General features: G+C 39.3%; 1 protein-coding gene across 1 annotated transcript; it reads right to left on the reverse strand.

Annotated features, from left to right (window-relative positions):
• On the reverse strand, nt 6878–9356 carry LOC109357944. The gene is made up of 2 exons (XM_019601998.1): nt 7968–9356; nt 6878–7819 (listed from the first exon to the last, which is right to left on the reverse strand). The coding sequence occupies exons 1-2, from the start codon at nt 9354–9356 to the stop codon at nt 6878–6880; spliced, it is 2331 nt and encodes a 776-aa protein (XP_019457543.1).

Below are 20335 nucleotides of genomic sequence, written 5' to 3' on the forward strand. Positions count from 1 at the left end.
ATGAAGTGGGAATACATGTCTAGAAAGGTTCTGTCTAAGGAAAGACTTGATATTTAAGGGTGTCTTTACGACCCACCTCTCTTTTCTATGAACTAGTCTGGTGTATATCCACAGATTACGACATAATTCTGGTATAAGTTTTATTGAAAATCTTACTTTAAAAAGTGTTATTTGATTGTAAGACTTTCAATGACAAATGATGATTCAATGATATTCAACTTTGAATCATATGGACGAAAACAATTAAATTCATTTTAAATCGGAAGTTTTATCTTCGCAAAAAAAGTTATTTTGTAAGTATAATAATTATCGCTAGTTAACTAATTAACGTTATTTTGGCGTAATGAAGAGTTCGAGAGGAGATTGGATCAAGTAAGCTCACCTGCAAACAGAGAACCTAGCGATCCAACACACTCAGGTGAGGGAGAAAACATCATGACACAGTGGTGTCCGAATATGCATCAGGACCTCCAAACTCCCTCACAAGTTTGGAGTTGTCTTGGGTATTAAGAAAGCTTGTGCTTAATCAATTACCTATTTGTTTGGATTAAATACAGCAATATTTCTTATACCGATTTATGTTATGTTTATATATGCAAATACCATGTTTACTCTTGAATTATAATGTTTGAATGATTATTATGAGAATGATATGTATATGATAATTGTTAAATTCAAGGTTTAAAAACATGTGATATAAATGAGAAATATTTTCCTTAAGAAAAGTAATTAAAATGATATTCAGACTCTTCTCGCTTGAGCGAGACAGCTCTTGCTTGAGCGAGACAGCTCTCGCTTGAGCGATAAGTGTCTAGAGAAAACGAGTGATTTAGCTCGGGACGAGACAGCTCTCGCTTGAGCTAAAATAAGCACCAAGAGAACTGATTGTTTTCTCGCTTTAGCGAGACAACTCTCGCTTAAGCTACAAATGCCTCAAAAATGGACGTGCCTTCGCTTGAGTGAGACAACTCTTGCTTTAGTGATGGTTCGTAGTGGTGCTGAGAAGTATTATGTTGTGCCCATACAGCAAGGTCGTCTGACCTTAAGAGGCTTGGCTTGAGAGTCGTCCAGGATAATTCAATGATGGTTCGTAGTGGTGCCGAAATTAGTCTTTTTGTTTATATGTTAAGATCAGGACCCACTAGAAGCATTCTCGATGGGAGATGTCTTAGGATGGGCAAATCGCTAGAAAAGATGGATTAAAATACATAATTTGCTAATTTCGATTATGGTGCATATCGATGGTAAAAAATGAAGTAGTGGAGAGGAAATGTACGGGAGACGAATGAACCCCGAGATGTTGAGAGGGATGGCGTTGATGGCGGTGATTCATCAGCAAAGTCTTGAGGGAGAGTCTAGGTGAGATGAGTCCCATGTATTCCTGGATGATGTATTCTGTTGGTTTGCTGACATGGCCAATTTCAAAAACTTGTTAGATTATTTTATAACGGCAAGCGCACCGTATTGTACAAGTAATAAAATCCGGTAAAGTATCGGGATATCGTCCTCTGGGAGAAGAGTGGGTTCACACTAATTCTAAAACGAGTAAATTGAGCAATTAAATCAAATAAGTGAGTTTGGTTTTGTTCTGTAAACTACTGAGTTGTAACAAAAGATTGCACTAAGTTAAAAGAGTTGGGATCGAAACTCATCATTCTTTCCCAATTGACACCCATATTCAATTCTAAGCACTTATGGGCTTACTGATTTTGACGCACATTTTTCTGTAAATCATTTACACCAATTCCTTAAATGTAAAATTCTTATATAATTGACCAAATACCAATTCCTTAAATATTTGACCAATTATCTAGCATTCAGTGAATGTAACAACAATTCATGCATCATTATCCATTCCTGAGACAATGATACATGAAGGAAGATAGTCCAAATCCGGTATCAAATTTAACTTCCCAATTAAACTTGAACCTATGAACAAGGTTTTAGTAGCAAATTAAAATCAAGTAATAAAACGGGATAAACTTCCCAAAATCAAATAACATATGCATTAAAATTGAATGCAGGAGTACAAAAGGATAGAAGATTACATTTTGGATCCCAACAAATGAAGATCACTCACTCATCCTCTCTATACAAAGGTTCACTCATGAATTTATCAAAGAAAGGTAGATACAAGCCGTTCCCACGACTCCCCGTGCTTTTTCTTTTTACCCTCTGCCTTTTTTCTCAACCAATTCCCCCTGGTTAACTTCTGAAACCGCCCATGTAGTGCCAACTTCCCTCGTCTCACCCCAGCGAGAAAGTCTCGCTTAGGCGAAGGAATAAGGGATTTCCAGGCGTGAGCACCTCGCTTGGGCGAGGTGTCCCTCGCTTAGGCGAGGATCCCTCGCCTGAGCGAGTATCCGTCGCTCGGGCGACAACCCAACAGAATCAACAATGATGTGTCGCCCAGTCCCTCGCTTGGGCGAGGGTATCAGGTATTTTTGAGCATTTTTCTCCCATTTGTTGCTTGAGCGACCATGTCCTCGCTTGGGCGAGGCTTGTAGTATTCAAAACTTCATTCTTCTCCTTTTTCTCCTTTGTTTTCTTCATTTATCGACCTAAAACAACAAAAACCCATGATTTCTAATGCATAACAAGATTAACTAGGTTAGTAGGAATAATACGCAATTCTAACATACAAGCATACTAAGTGCCCCAAATTTCCTATACATTTCATTATAATTGGGCACTTAACAAACTCCCCCAACCTAGAATCTTGCTTGTCTCTAAGCAAAGTAACAGAGTGTAGATCCGTTTAAAACATTTGGTTTTCCAGAATTTATCTTTTATCCAATTATAACATGCTAGATTCACTCATTCAGCATTCACAAACATCTGTTCCCGATCAATCATAGTGAACTAAGACTTAACTGAAACAGACTATACATGCAATTCAATTCCAAACTGAATAGAATGAATAATTACTCAGCCACATCAAAGGAACTCTCTCATACTCACAGGTAAAGTGTTTCACTCCTTTCTTTGCTGGATCCATAAGATTTCATTTTGCCTTTCATTTCAATGAAATCATCTTCACAAGTGCAAACCAAGGATCTCAAGGACTTAATATAAGGTTATAATGAGTCTGGGCTACAAAGAAACTTTGTTTTTCTTGGATACAAATAGAGAAGTAGATCATTAGTGCATACTAACTTACTAAATTCCCTCTATTGTTCACTTTGATTTAATTTTTCAGTTTCTTGTACCACCTCACTTATACTATCAGTCAGTGTGATTCTCCTCCTTCGATTGATTCTTATGTTTTGAGTCTTCTTTTTGCTTTTATTGGCAATATTCACCTTTTTGTTGCCCTTGCTTGAAGGAGGAGCCACTATCCAACCGAATATATATAACCACATTTTATAACCCACATCACATGTAAAAACCATATGCACTAATGATCTATCTCCAAAGGTGTGGGATTGATACATACATTTCACTTAGGTTCGAGTGCATGATTTTCACACAAAAAAATATTTTCAGTTCAGCTCAAGGGTTACAAAAAAAATTGGATTCATGATTTATCAAGGTTGGCTTTCTGCCTGTAGCTTTCTTATCCTAAACTAGGCCTTGGTCATCTCCATGGTATTCCTTACTCAATGACAACCAAAAATCAGGCAAAGCTAATCAATGAAATCCAGCAAGGACACTCGTATGTGTTTGGATGCACTCTCTCACCAGGTTCAAGGCTCTATTCCCTTGAGTAAACTGCTCATTAGTCAACCTATCCGATTCGTGTCTGAATAAACATCCATGTTCCGAAACAGTTAAACTTAGAGCTCTAATCAATCACAAGCACAGAGTTATAAAGTACATGAACATGTTTCTAGCAAGCATACTTGGATAGCATCACACATATAACCAGATGTCGTTCTTTTTCATTTACTACACATGTTACCAGCTTGAAACCACACATAAACAACACATGGGCATACAACCTAAACATACGTCCTAACTATGAACATAAACACACGAAAATAACAAAACCAAGGATAACAAAACCGGTTTTTTGTGTTCCAATGCCTAGGCTCAGCACATGAGATATGTGAAATCAGTATCATCTTCTTCTCCATTGCCCTCTTCAGTTTGGATTCCAGCACCAGACGGACCTGCTCCCCCGGAACACTAGGCCTGACCCCAGGCCAAGGGAACTGCTCAGTGAAAGTATCCGTGGAACCCCAGAATTGGTTCCCCGGACATAATTGTTGGAATGCAGCAAATAACCCTTGGTGGTGAAACACCTGCCCTTGACGAAACATTTCATTTTGCAATTGCAGGTGATCCATATGGAGACGGAGCTCAGTGAGTTGCTCCTGGATGGACAATTCTGGAGTGGGAACTGGGTGAGGTGCCTGTGGTAGTGGATGAGGTGGGTGTAGCTGAGTGGATTTGGTACCCTCTTGAGGACCAGCTTCCTATGTGCAATTCTGATTGATGTAATGCAACGTAATTGGGGGTTTAATCTTTTCAGTTTGGTTCACCTTAACCCCTTGCTGTGCACAGAGTGTAGTGATCAAAGAGGGGTACCCTAAAAAACCCTTCTTGCCAGCACGAATGACCGTCCGATACATCTCAGCCTCAATGATGTCAGCCACATCAATAATCATACCTGTTACGATCGCGTAGATAACATGACACACGACCAAAGGTAGAGAAGAGACGTGGCTGTTTGGTATAACATTGTGAAGCACAAAGATCATCCACACTTGAGCTAATCGAGTCATGTATTTCCGATAGATCCGGAGTGGTTGTCCATCACTATTGGTGCTGTATGACTGCCCCGGCACACACAGTACAGCAACAGTAGAAGCGGGACTGAACTGCCCCTGGTCTCTCTCTCTGTTGTAGTCACACGGAATTGCTCCATGTTTCTCGAATGGTTGGTTCAGCAGGTTATTGATGGTGTTTCTGTCGAAGAAAATTGTCTTCCCCCTCACCCAAGACTTGTAGACTGCTTCCTCACCCTCCAATGGGTACGCATTAGCATAGAACTCGCGGACAACATCCGGGTCAAACTTTTCATTTGGACTTGCTAATACGTGCCATTTCAATACATTCAGTGATTGCATGAATTCCGGGTATTCATCCATTTCCATGATAACTTTTCGTTCTGGAACGAATACCCAGTTGAGGAGTAGGGTGTAACGATATTCTTTTCCCTTACTTTTGAACTTTGTGCGATCAACTGCAAGAGGAGCATGTGAAGTCGATTCACCTCTTAGCTTATTTGGGGGAGGGGGATTCCGATGACCCAGGGACTTCTTTCTCAGTTGTTGGCTCATGATGATGGAAGTGAGTGTGTGCTCTGTGATGAAGAGAATGGAGCTTAGCTTTGAGAGAGGACACAAGCAGAGTAAAGGGGGAAATGGGAATGAAACCCTAACCCCTCTTCTTTTTTTAAAACAGATTCGTGCCTCTCCCGCCTGGGCGAGGAACTATCGCCTGGGCGAGGAAGCTCTCGCTTGGGCGAGTTCTATCAGATATTCACCTGTTAACCTCGCCCGGGCGAGGTTTATGCTGCCTGAAGACGCACTAACAGAACCTAAGGGGGTTTGGTCGCCTGAGCGAGTATTGTGTCGCCTGGGCGACGAGGTGACAGAGTCTATTTGGATTTTTGTCGCCTGGGCGACGAGGTGACAGAGTCGATTTGGATTTTGGTCGCCTGGGCGAGCCTTCCTTGCATTTGTTACCCTTTTTTTTTTGGGTACAAAAATGAAAATAAAATGAAAGGAGACTGGATTGCCTTCCAGGTAGCGCTTCTTTAACGTCACTAGCTTGACGCTTGTTCTTTTAAGCTTCTGAGAGATGGATGACTATGGTGAGCCGTTCGACGTCACCACCTAGGTAAGGCTTTAATCTTTGACCATTAACTATCCAACTCCGCTAAGAGGCTGGATCTTGCAACTCGATTGCACCGTGTGACTTGACTTCTTTGATTAGAAGTGGTCCTGACCATTTAGACTTCAACTTACCCGGAAAGAGTTTCATCCGGGAATTGAACAGCAAGACAGTTTGACCCACCCGGAAATCTTGTTTTCTGATCTTCCGGTCATGATACAACTTGACCTTTTCCTTATACAATTTGGAAGACTCATAAGCACTGAGTCTCATCTCGTCCAATTGTTGAAGTTGCAACTTCCTATGATCACTTGCTGCCTTTGCATCCAGATTGAAGAACTTTAAAGCCCAGAATGCCTTGTGCTCAAGCTCAATAGGCAAATGACAAGCCTTCCCATACACCAGCTGAAACAGGGATAGTCCAGTGGGGGCTTTAAAAGCGGTGCCGTAAGCCTAGAGTGCATATCTAATATCCTTTCTTGTGGTTGATACATTTTTCTCGAGTATTCTCTTGATCTCTCTATTAGATACCTCCGCTTGCCCATTGGTCTGCGGATGGTAAGGAGATGCCACCTTGTGCCGGACTCCATAATGTTGAAGGACCTTCTCTAGTTGAGAATTGCAGAAATGGGATCCTCCGTCACTAATTAGAACCCGAGGTGTGCCAAACCGACTGAATATATTTCTTTTCAGGAACTTCACTACGGTCTTGGCATCATCCTTCTGTGCAGCTACCGCTTCGACCCATTTAGATACATAATCCACCGCCACCAAAATATAGACATGTGAGCATGATGGTGGAAATGGTCCCATGAAATCGATTCCCCAACAATCAAACACCTCAATTTCTTGAATATTATTTAACGACATTTCATTCCTCTTGGAGATTCCGCCAGTTCTTTGACATTTGTCACATTGTTGGGCATATTGATGTGCATCCTTAAAAACAGCAGGCCAGTCGAAACCAGATTGGAGGACTTTAGCAGTTGTCCTCTCTCGATTCAAGAAAGGCCACGGTTTGCTGACATGGCCAATTTCAAAGTTGCAGGGGTCCTCCCAGCTCTCCCAACAAAACCTTTTCCAAGGGATTAGTGCTCTTCATATGAATGTCATCAAGCAAAAATAAGTCCCCAATGACATCCACACGAAAGCAATGCTGCTTGTCCCTTGGATGCTGCATAGCTTCAAACACATTAAAGTTGACCTCTTGGTCCTCCACTCTAACCTTCAGCTTACCATCATCAACATCAATAATGACCCTTGCAGTTTTCATGAAGGGTCTACCCAGAATTAGAGGAACTTCCTTGTCCTCTTCAATATCCATAATGACAAAATCCACAGGAAAGACTAACCTATCCACCTTCACCAAAACATCCTCTACAACTCCATATGGATATTTCACAGATCGATCCGCAAGTTGCAATGTCATTCTAGTAGGCTTGATCTCTAAATTCCCAATTCTTTTCAGCATAGAAAGGGGCATCAAATTAATGCTGGCACCCAGATCAAGGAGTGCCTTTCCCACAGATAACTCTCCAATAGTGACTGGAATAGTGAAGCTGCCCAGATCTTTAGTCTTCTTAGGTAGAGACTTCTGAATTATTGCACTGCACCCAGCTTCTAAGGTCACTGTCTCTTCTGACAACTTTCTTTTCTTTGTCAACAAATCCTTCATGAATTTAGCATAGACATGCATTTGTTCCATTGCCTCCATAAAAGGAATGTTGATATGGAGATTCTTGAATAAATCCAAGAACCTAGCATATTGTCGATTTTTGTCTTTCTTGGAAGGTCTCTTTGGATAAGGGAGATCCTTCAACTGAGGTAATTCAGTCGTTCTCTTATCTGTACTCTCCCTTGTAACATTTTCAGTAGTAACCCTTTCCTCATGTTCTACCTCTTTACCCTTGTGTATATCTCTGATTACCTTTTTCTGATATTCCAGCTTCAGTTTCGCGCAACACCTCTTGCTCAAAAGCTAAATTATCTCCAATATCTTGACCAATAACCATACCACTTCTAATGGTGATAGACTTGCAGTGTTCTTTCAGATTGGTCTGAGTGTTGGCGGAGAATTGATGTCTATCTACGTTCTGATCTGCCATTTGCTTGGCCAACTAACCCACTTGAGTCTCTAGATTCCTTATGGATGCATCAATATTTTTCTGGTTGGAAATAGAAACTTGCATGAACTTCTCTAATGTTTCCTCCAATTTTGTTTGTTGCTCATGCAGTGGTGGATGTTGACCTTGTTGATATGAGGACTGATATGGTGGTTGTCGGCTAGATGGCCCAGCTTCTTGCCTCCATCCAAAATTCTGATTCTGATTCTGGTTTCCCCTCCAACCCTGTGAGAACTGATTGTTGAACGGAGGGTTGTTAGGGAAATTACCCTGACGAGGTGGATTATTGACATACTGAACTTCCTCTTCAGGTCTGTTGATATGCATAGAACAATAACCAGTGACATGATCACCACCACAAAACTCGCAGCATAATACCTGTTGATGGACTGGAGGAGTCTGAACCACATTAAGTTGTTGAGGCAACTTGGACATTTGTTTGGTTAGTGCCTCAATCTGTTGAGTTAAAATCTTGTTCTGAGCTAGAATTGCATCAGAAGTACTCAAATCCAACACTCCTCGCTTCTGCACTGTTCTTCTGTTATGCTGAGCTTGTCTATCCGTAGCAGATAAAGCAGTAATAATTCTAGTTGCTTGCTCGGCATCCACCGACATCATAGTACCACCAGCTGCAGCATCTAGAATCATCTTCGTTTCCAGTTTCAGCCCATTGTAGAAGATGTTTAGTTGATCAATATCCTCGAACCCATGATTGGGGCATTTCCTCAACAGCAACTGGAACCACTCCCATGCCTCATAAAAAGCTTCCTCTGCACCTTGTCTGAATGTAGAGATTTCAAACTTCGCGTGCACATACCTTGCTGGAGGGAAAAATCTTGTCAGAAACTTTATCTCCAAATCACTCCAGATGGTTAAGCTTTGGGTAGGGTGTGATTTGAGCCATTCCCTAGCCTCACCAAGGAGGGAAAACGGAAACAACATCATATACGCAACTTCCCTCTCAGTGTCTGAATACCCCATAGTCGCCACTAGCTCATAAAAATTATCCGAATGAGCATATGGATCTTCATAATCTTTTCCTGTGAACTGATGAGCACTGACGAGATTCAGATATGTAGGCTTGATTTCCACTGTCCTTGCGGTGTATGGAATCACAATGCTGGAATAGTGCCGAGGACCTTGATACATGGCATAATCACCTAACGTCCTCCTTGGAGGGTTAGTCCTTGGGTTGTTATCATTGGCATTATGCACATTCTCCATCTTGTCTAACTGAATTTCTGGATTTGTAGCCGGTTCAGAGCTACACTGTGCCTCTTGAGAACCTTGTTGTTTCTTTTCTTTTACTTTCTTCTGGTTATTCTTAGCAGACTTCTCAATCTCTGGATTGTATTGTAATTGCTCTTCTTTAGATTTACCTCGCAAAAGCATAAATAAGTAGACTACAGCAAAGGTTAGCACAAGGGTTAAGTATCCTACATAAAATTAAAGACGAACTATGTACAAGACTCAATAAACTCTGTATAGAACTAATGTAAATCGCTCATTGCTCCCCGGCAGCGGCGCCAAAAACTTGTTAGATTATTTTATAACGGCAAGCGCGCCGTATCGTACAAGTAATAAAATCCGGTAAAGTACCGGGATATCGTCCTCTGGGAGCAGAGTGAGTTCACACTAATTCTAAAACGAGTAAATTGAGCAATTAAATCAAATAAGTGAGTTTGGTTTTGTTCTGTAAACTACTGAGTTGTAACAAAAGATTGCACTAAGTTAAAAGAGTTGGGATCGAAACTCATCATTCTTTCCCAATTGACACCCAGATTCAATTATAAGCACTTATGAGGTTACTGATTTTGATGCACATTTTTCTGTAAATCATTTACACCAATTCCTTAAATGTAAAATTCTTATATAATTGACCAAATACCAATTCCTTAAATATTTGACCAATTATCTAGCATTCAGTGAATGTAACAACAATTCATGCATCATTATCCATTCCTGAGACAATGATACATGAAGGAAGATAGTCCAAATCCGGTATCAATTTTAACTTCCCAATTAAACTTGAACATATGAACAAGGTTTTAGTAGCAAATTAAAATCAAGTAATAAAATGGGATAAACTTCCCAAAATCAAATAACATATGCATTAAATTTGAATCCAGGAGTACAAAAGGATAGAAGATTACATTTTGGATCCCAACAAATGAAGATCAGTCACTCATCCTCTCTATACAAAGGTTCACTCATGAATTTATCAAAGAAATGTAGATACAAGTCTTCCCCACGACTCCTCGTGCTTTTTCTTTTTACCCTCTGCCTTTTTTTCACAACCAATTCCCCCTGGTTAACTTTTAAAACCGCCCATGTAGTGCCAACTTCCCTCGTCTCGCCCCAGCGAGAAAGTCTCGCTTAGGCGAAGGAATAAGGGATTTCCAGGCGTGAGCACCTCGCTTGGGCGAGGTGTCCCTCGCTGAGGCGAGGATCCCTCGCCTGAGCGAGCATCCGTCGCTCGGGCGACAACCCAACAGAATCAACAATGATGCGTCGCCCAGTCCCTCGCTTGGGCGAGGGTATCAGGTATTTTTGAGCATTTTTCTCCAATTTGTTGCTTGAGCAACCATGTCCTCGCTTGGGCGAGGCTTGTAGTATTCAAAACTTCATTCTTCTCCCTTTTATCCTTTGTTTTCTTCATTTATCGACCTAAAACAACAAAAATCCATGAGTTCTAATGCATAGCAAGATTAACTAGGTTAGTAGGAATAATACGCAATTATAACATACAAGCATACTAAGTGCCCCAAATTTCCTATACATTTCATTATAATTGGGCACTTAACAATGGCGGTGATTCATCAGCAAAGTCTTGAGGGAGAGTATAGGTGAGATGAGTCCCATGTATTCCTGGGTGATGTATTCTGTTGGATCGAAAAGTGCTCACAACGTAAACTAGACGATCTTTGACAACCCATATTTGCAATCAAGATCGATGAGAGGGATGTCCAGAAAGTGTTTGATACGACACCGTCCTGAAATGGGTAGTTTCATTGGAACAGATTGATCATATATCCTTGCGAGGAATAATTTTTGTGCGATCAAATTGGCTTGTTATGAGAATTGTACTCTCGGTTATTTCCGAATAGTTATTGGGAGGATAAAGGAGTAAGGATGGTGGACTCATGCATCGCATTGCATACATGATATTCTTCGATATTGATTCTAAATTCTCGAGTTTTATACTTCATTCATCGTTATTATATGCTTGTATGATCACATGATATATCTGTACTCGTGTGTTGTCTTGGTGTATTATTCCGTGTAATTCCACGATGTCGATGATAAGTTTTTCATAGATGTTTTACTCCTCTCTTTTCTTCTGGTATATTTGTACGCATGTTCAGATGGACCCATCAAAACTGATCCGAGGTTATCGCTTCACTATGTCCCATGAAGGGACATGGAGTGTTGAGGGTAATCGACACACTTACACAAGCCCTTGCGACCTAGAGTTGGATTGGGTAAGCAATGCTCAGTTCTGCATCTTCCACGTTACTACGCAATTCGGGAGGCATCATTTACTTTGCCCGACCGAAGACCTACAACCGCTGGACTTTCTGTACAGTCTGAAGTTCGAAGCGTACCAGAAGTTGTTTCTCATCATTAGGATCGACGCCAAGAGAGATAGATGGGGCCATGCCAAGGGGTACACCCCGCACCCCTCGATGGATTGGGGAACATATGAAGTGGAGGAGGAAGACAACGACGACTGTGTAGAGCTTATCTGCATAGAAGATTCAGTTGAAGTCATTGAGATCTCTTCTGACTCGGAAGTGAAGGAAGACCCTATCCAGGCTTCCAGTTCACCAACGGTTTAGGAGGTTTCTCTTTTGTTTTATTGTGATAGGAACCTGTGTGAGGTAGTTTTTGTAATGCCAATTCCCCGACCTTGTTTTCTTTGTATTTTCAGTTTTTTTATTTGGGGTGATGATTAGATTTTGCCATGTAAACAATTCTGTATTTATTCAAGAATTTTATGAATGAGAAGTATTCAAAAAATAATTGTGTTCATTTAATTATCTTCAATGTATTAAGAATTTTATTTCCGCAAGGTTTGAAAATGTGACGTCTTGAAAATGGAATAAGGTAAAAGTGAAAATGATTTATAAGTTAAAGGTTACATCAAAGAAAAGAAAAAGGGAAAGAAAAATTTACCCATTTTTCTAAGAGATTAAATATATTAAATATGAAATGATTTTCCAGGGCGTTACATAAAGTGGTATCAGAGCGGTTCAATCATATCCGATCTGAGCATGACTTTACATGCTTTCTTGTGTGAGTTTGTATGATTGTTTGATTGTTTATGATCTTCGTTTGAAGATGTAAATGTTATGAACTTACGATTAGAGGATTAACTCATTCAAATCTAATGCACTCAGATTTCAAATGGTTGGACGTGGAACTGCAAACTTGGACTTCATGGCTGCAATGACAGTGGTGATTCAGAGTGTGAATGCTAACTTGTATCAACTGAATCAACAATAACAACAACCACAACAACCCCAAGGACCTGCACTGTATAGGGGTTTGGATGAGTTTTGTCATCGCAACCCACCTAAGTTTGGAGGGGGATTTGCACTAGATGTTGTTACCAACTGGATCCAAGAGTTGGAGAGGATTTTCCGGGCACTGATGTGCACCGAGGAGCAGAAGGTCACCTATGTGACCTACATGCTGGCTAAAGAGGTTGAGAACTGGTGGGAGTTCACTCAACGTCAGATGGAGCACGAACAACAAGTTGTCAACTGGACAACTCTCAAGGATAAGTTTCTACAAAAATACTTTCCAGCGGACATGAAGACTAAGAAAGAAATGGAATTCATGCGTCTGCAGTAGGGGAACATGTCAGTTGGGGAGTATACTGCTGTGTTTGAGGATTTGGCAAGGTATGCCCACATTACAATCAAGTGGGTAATGAAAGGTCCAAGTGTGCCAAGTTTGAAGAAGGATGAGGCACAACTTGAAGGTGATGTTTGCTCACCAACAAATACCAGATTTTCCAACTCTGGTCAACAAATGCAAAATCTACGAGGAGAGTGTGAAGGCATGGAATGCCGCACTCAAGAATGCTATTCCTTAGGGAAATTCCTATGGACCCAGAGGAATTTGGGTAAGAATCGTGGAAGGGGAAAGCCTTTCCACCACAACAAGAAACCATATGGATTTCCATCTGGAAATAAACAACAATTATTCCGATCAAACAACAATAACCACGACAACAACAACAATAACAACAACCAAGTCTTCAAGCTAGGAACTCCAGCAACAACTCACCACCTTAGTGCTCGAAGTGCAAGGGAAAACATTTCGGTGCCAACTACCCTATTTGCTATCACTACAACCAATTGGGACACATCAAGCCGGTGTGCCCTAAGCTGAAGAAGGAAGGAGTGAATGTTGTTCGGGCGACCAGACCTCGGGCCAAAGGAAGGATATGTATTCACCATGAGCGGAGCTGAGATCAAAGAGGATGAAGATCTCATTCAAGGTACATGTCTTATTAATGAGATTTCCTTATCTGTACTGTTTGATTCATGTGCGACCCATGATGTTGTTAACCGATTAGAATTGCCTATAGTTCCCTTACCATATGATCTAGTTGTGTCAACACCCACAAACGAACATGTCATAGTCTCAACTGTATGTTCATAATGTCCCATAGTATTAGATAACATAACTTTCCTAGTAGACCTAATATGTATACCCTTATCCCAATTAGATATCATCTTAGGAATGGACTGGCTATCTAATAACCACGTTCTCGTGAACTATTTTAACAAAACGGTAGTCTTTAGAAACCCTAAAGACCAAATAGAACCTCGTTTTGAAACCAAAAGCACAACTGCCAATCAAATGGAGAAGTTCTTGAAGGAGGGAGCCCAAGTGTTCATGATGTTAGCATCGTTGGAGAAGAAAGAAAGAGGAGAAATTCAAAGTATACTAGTGGTTCGGGACTTCTCTGAATTCTTTCCGGACGATATTCCTAGTTTACCCTCAGTAAGGGAGATAGAGTTCGCTATTGATTTGGTTCCTGCAACTAGACCAATCTCTATAGCTCCCTATAGGATGACACCATTAGAGTTGACAGAGTTGAAGAAACAATTGGACGATCTGCTGCAGAAACAGTTCGTCAGATCGAGTGTTTCTCCGTGTGGTGCTCTAGTTTTGTTTGTAAAGAAGAATGACGGAAGTATGAGGTTGTGTACCAACAACTGAACAAGGCGACCATTAAGAACAAGTACATGTTGCCAAGGATTGATGACTTGATGTACCAGCTGAGAGGAGATACAATATTTTCAAAGATCGATCTTCAATCGGGGTATCATCAAATACGCGTAAAGTCTAAAGACATTCCGAAAACAGTTTTTCGGACGCATTATGGCCATTACAAATACCTCGTAATTCCATTTGGTGTGACCAATGCCCGCGCAGTATTCATGGATTACATGAACATGATTTTTCATCCATACCTCGACTCGTTTGTAGTCGTGTTTACCGATGATATCCTAATTTATTCAAAGAATCAAGACGAACATGCCGAACATTTGCAAGTGGTATTGCAGATTTTGAAGGACATTCATAAAGTAGAGTTTACATTTGTTCTTTAAGTATTTTATGAAGGCATAACTATAGGGGGTGATAATAAAATCATATGAATCTTTTTGTAGTTTTTGACTTTTGTAAATCTTGAAATTTCTTCCTTGTTCTTATATGGAAAAACTATATTTTTGGACAAGGTTAAATGAGTTATTTGTTTGGAAATATTAGAAATTATTGTTAGTATTTGAATATGTTTAAAGGTGATAATTTTAACATCAAATGAACCTTTAATGTGTTTAGGAAAAAGTTTGTATTTTATTCTTCAAAGTTTATGATGTTGATGATTTATTGTTGAAAATGTTTCATTTTTAGAAAGTATTATTTTAAAAGTAGTTTAGCATATTTTACTCTTTGATTTACAATTTAAAATAATAATTTGGGATAAAAGATGATTTATTAAAGTCTTGATTTTATAAACTTAAAGTGTTATGAAGTCTTAGATGAGAGATGTCTTAGGATGGGCAGATCGTTAGAAAATATGGATTAAAATACATAATTTGCTAATTTCGGTTAGGGTGCATATCCATGGTCAAAAATGAAGTACTGGAGAGGAAATGTACGGGAGACAAATGAGCCTCGAGATGTTGAGAGGGACAGCGTTGATGGCGATGATTCATCAGCAAAGTCTTGAGGGAGAGTCTAGGTGAGACGAGTCCCATGTATTCCTGGATGATGTATTCTGTTGGATCGGACAGTGTTCACAGCGCAAACTAGACGAGCTCTGACAACCTATCTTTGCAATCAGGATCGATGAGAGGGATACCCAGAAAGTGTTTGATACGACACCATCCTGAAATGGATAGTTTCATTGGAACAGATCGATCATATATCCTTGCGAGGAATAATTTTGGTGCCATCAAATCGACTTGTTATGAGAAATGTACTCTCGGTTATTTCTGAATAGTTATTGGGAGGATAAAGGAGTAAGGATGGTGGACTCATGCATCACATTGCATACATGATATTCTTCGATATTGATTCTAAATTCTCGAGTTTTATACTTCATTCATCGTTATTATATACTTGTATAATCAGATGATATATTTGTACTTGTGTGTTGTCTTGGTGTATTATTTCGTGTAATTCCACGACGTTGGTGACAAGTTTTTCATAGATGTTTCACTCCCTTTCTTTTCTACTGGTGTATATGTACGCATGTTCAGATGGGCCCATCAACACTGATCTGAGGTTATCGCTTCACTATGTCCAAGTAGGGGACATGAAGTGTTGAGAGTATTTGACACACTTACACAGGTTCTTGAGACCTAGAGCTGGATTGGGAAAACAATGGCTAACTTCTACATCTTCCACCTTACTATGCAGTTCGAGAGGCATCATTCACTTTGCCTGACCAAAGACCTGCAACCGCCGGACTTTCTTTACCGGCTGAAGCTCAAGGCGTACCTGAAGCTGTTAGGACCTAGCCCCGAAGAGGATTCTTGTCATCAGGATCGACGCCAAGAGAGACATACGGGGCCATGCGAAGGGGGTACACCACGGACCCCTAGATGGATTGGGGAGCGGATGAAGTGGAGGAGGAGGAAGAGAACGGCGACTGTGTAGAGCTTATCTGCATAGAAGATTCAGTTGAGGTCACTGAGATCTCTTCTAACTCGGAGGTGGAGGAAGACCCTAGCGAGGCTTCCAGTGCACCTCAGGTTTAGGAGGTTTCTCTTTTGTTGTGATAGAAACCCGTGTGATATACTTTTTGTAATGCCAATGCCTCGACATTATTTTCGTTGTATTTTCAGTTTTTTTTTATTTGTGGCGATGATTAGATTTTGCCCTTTAAACAATTTTGTATTTATTCAAGAATTTTATAAATGAGAAGTATTTAGAAAAGAATTATGTTCATTTAATTATCTTCAATGTATTAAGATTTTATTTCCGCAAGGTTTGAAAATGTGACGTCTTGAAAATGGAATAAAGTAAAAGTGAAAATGATTTGTAAGTTATAGGTTACATAAAAGAAAAAAAGGGAAAGAAAAATCAACTCATTTTTCTAAAAGCTTAAATATATTAAATATGAAATGATTTTCGGGGCGTTACAAATAACGTATTTCAAACATCCCTAACAATCTCCACATTAATTGAAATAGACGAATATTTCGTTTCTTAGGAAATCTACACCTTAGCGAATATATGACTTCTCCTTGTTCAATGTTTAATTCTCTTTAATTGCTCCCCTACAACATAGACCTTCAGAGTATCCTTGACGATGTTACCAAGAACCTAACTCTCCAAAACTATAGTGCAGCTTCCCGTACCGCCATCAAATGGAACATGCTGCCTAACCACCTATTGCTAGAAAGTCTTTCGATATATTGGATCATTTACACAAAATTTCACCAACAATCGTCCTCTTCAATACTCAGTCAAACTGAACCTTAAAGCTTCCTTGGAAAGCCTCAACCGCTACCATCATTGTCTACTCCGATAATTCTAGTTCAAAAGAATTATCATACTCCACCATAGGGATGGCAATAAAAACCGAACCCATGGGTACCCACGCGAACCGAACCCGAATTTAACGAGGAAAACCCGATGTGGTTGGGTTCGGGTTTTACCCAGGTTTAAATTTCGGGTTCGGGTTTGCTATAACAAAGACCCTAACCTGAATCCGTCTCGAAGTAAGGTAATTCAATTTAAAATTGAAATTTCTATCATTTGCCAATTATTTTTAATTTCTAATTTTACTTTACATACTATTGGATCTTCAAACATAAAAGAAATGAAATAATACAAGAGAAAATAGAAATGTTAGTGAAAAATTACACAAAAATAATATCATATTTTCCTAAATACTTTATCATTTTCGGGTTTTTTCTGGGTTCGGGATGATATTTTTTTTCAACCCCGTTGAGTTTGGGTTCGGGTTTGGGTATGTGCAAACTCGACCCCGGCCCGCCCCATTGCCATTCCTACTCCACTATAAGGAGTATACCCACATCACACATCTTGAGTCAATGTCAACTAATGTTTGTGTCACATCCTTGCATCCAAACCAATGCTCATGTCACACCTCTGCATCTTTATCAATGCATGTATTACAACTTGCATCAAAGCCAATGCTCATGTTACACCCTACATCAAAGTCAGTCAGCGCCTTTGTGCTTTTGTGGGTCTGCTAATAATTAACATCATTCAGTATGACGTCTCAAACACGCCATTAGTATATTCCACTTCTCATCTCAAATAAGAATATTCTCTCAACATCTAGAGAGATATTGTCAGCATCTGTCTCTGGCTCAAACTCAACACATGAGTCCCTATCTCCACCTTGATCCTAACCCAATACATGAACTTATGGATTTCTGGATCAACACATACATCACCTACACCACAGTTCCGCCATGTTTCCTTCTCCTTCAACTCATCTACTCTATTTTTGTCATTACCTTTAACTCACCTTGTCTAGCCATCACGCCTTCACCCTCGTTAACCATTATCTGATGTTTGGATTAAGAGTCATCTACCAATCGGCTCTGATGCCAATTGTTGGTGCAGCGGAAGCGATCGTTGTGCAGCGTTGACAACAAGCATTCAAATAAAGGCATAAAATAAATAGAAGAAAAGAAACAAGAGAATTTATTAACGGGGTTCGACCAATTATGCCTATGTCCCCGAGAGCGTTTAGTGACTACCAAGATATTATTAGAGAATAAGGATTACAAATCCTAGCACACCCGTGGACCCACCTGCTCATGGGGTGTTTTATTTGGCACACACTATAACAAGGGACCTCAATCTAATATATAACATTGATATTCTACTCTATTCTAATTCTAGGCAGTGTGAGACTTTATGTAATAACATATTTCAAACATCCCCAACACGTCTTATGAAAAATCCTCATCTATCTCTCACCTCAAACTTCATCATCATTTTCTGTAAATTCTCCGGTTTCCACTAAGGTTGTGAAATTACATACAACATCTATTCCAAGCTAAATTTCAAGTACTTTCATCTAAAAAATCAAGTAATTACTCATGATTAAAATGTTTAAAAAAAACACCTTTTCATATATAGTAAGAAACATCTTTATTTATTTGGGCATGACTTAAAAAATACTTTTAATTTCCTTTGTGTTAATTACATAATAAAAAATATTTTTGTAACTTTACACTCAAACAACTTAATATCACTTTAACGGGTAGTATATTTTTTTATTTCAATGTTAGGACTGATCAACACTAATTGACCACTATAAATCAAAATAAACCGAGCAAGCAAGATCTGGCCCACATGAATGTCGATTATATCCAAGACTATGAGAATTTGAAGACTCCTTGAACAATGGAGTTAAACAACTCTAAACCTAAACAAGAGATGAAAAATACCTTAGAATTTTATTGATGAGAATTGAAGAAGTGAATTACAAGGAGATGATTGAATTATATTTATAGAGTAACCCAACCAATAACAACTACAAACTAACTTAGTTACTTAACTTCTAACTAACTGAAAATACAATTAAAACACAGGCTAAATAAAGAAAGATAAAGCTTGTTTGGTAAATAAGTTAACCAAGTTCTCTTCGCTCATACTACTTGAGCTAGATTGATCCAAATTGAGGATGCCCTTGATTGGTGTGACTTGCCTCCTAGTTAATGTGGGTTGGCCTTAGCAGCTCCTTGATCATGATCTGTACTGATCAATATGGTTTTTGCTAGGCCTGCTTTTGCCTTTTTGAAACTGGTTTTATCTGATGTGCATGCCCTGGCCAGATTGGTTTCTGATGCACAAACTGATACATGTGCCCTGGCCAGACTGTGTTGGCCTAGTGCATTGCATATCTTGATCTTCTTGCATGCATGGTTTGTCTTGATGAGATTGTCCGGGCTTGGTGTAGTTGATGCATAGTCTACCTTAGTCATTTTGTCTTCATTGGGTCTGTCTTGGTTTGGTGCACTTGGTGCACAATCTGCCGTAGTCAACTTATCTTGGCCTTGGCTAGTTTGGTCATTGACTAATAAAGATGTTGATTTAGAATGAGAATGATGATAACAACTCGGGGTGACAAAAAAACACGACCCGTAGGTACCCGTAGAAAAACCTGCAATGGGTACCCGCGATAATAGCTTATGGGCGGGAGCGGGTTTTGTGATACCCGCAAATTTATATATTTAGTTTGTAGTTAAATTCTTATCTATATTTATTATTATTTTAAGATTATATATCATGTACTTTATTATTATTTCATAATAAATTACACATATTTGACTATGATCATAAATTTCTCATATAAATATCATATTATTCATGTAACAATTATTTTTACATGTTGATTATTACAAATTATATAAATATAGAATTAAAATTAAAAATTTGTTGGGAACCCGCAAATACTCAATACCTGCACGAGTACTCGCAAATATTGCAGGTTTGAGCATAAAAAAACACTACCCGCACCTGCCCATGTCCGTTGTCATCCCTAATAACAACAAGATATGGTCGAACTAACACTTGCAAAAGAGGAAAATCCTCCAACATGCAAAAGGACAACTCGTGCCACTTTAGCAATCCATGTTCTCTTTGTCCATAAACAAAATCTACAAAAATGTTAGTGTGGACAATGATAAAAAAGACAACTCATAATGATAAAATACATATCTTGAAGTACTTGCACTTTACCTCTCTATAAATAATAGAGGGAACTAACTATTCATAAGGAGACTTACTTATTCATATACATTCTCATTATATTTTGTCAATAAAGTATATCTTAATATGATGAGATAAATTAACTT

This window comes from Lupinus angustifolius, chromosome LG10 (assembly GCF_001865875.1).
Source record: "Lupinus angustifolius cultivar Tanjil chromosome LG10, LupAngTanjil_v1.0, whole genome shotgun sequence".
Lineage (NCBI taxonomy): Eukaryota > Viridiplantae > Streptophyta > Magnoliopsida > Fabales > Fabaceae > Lupinus > Lupinus angustifolius.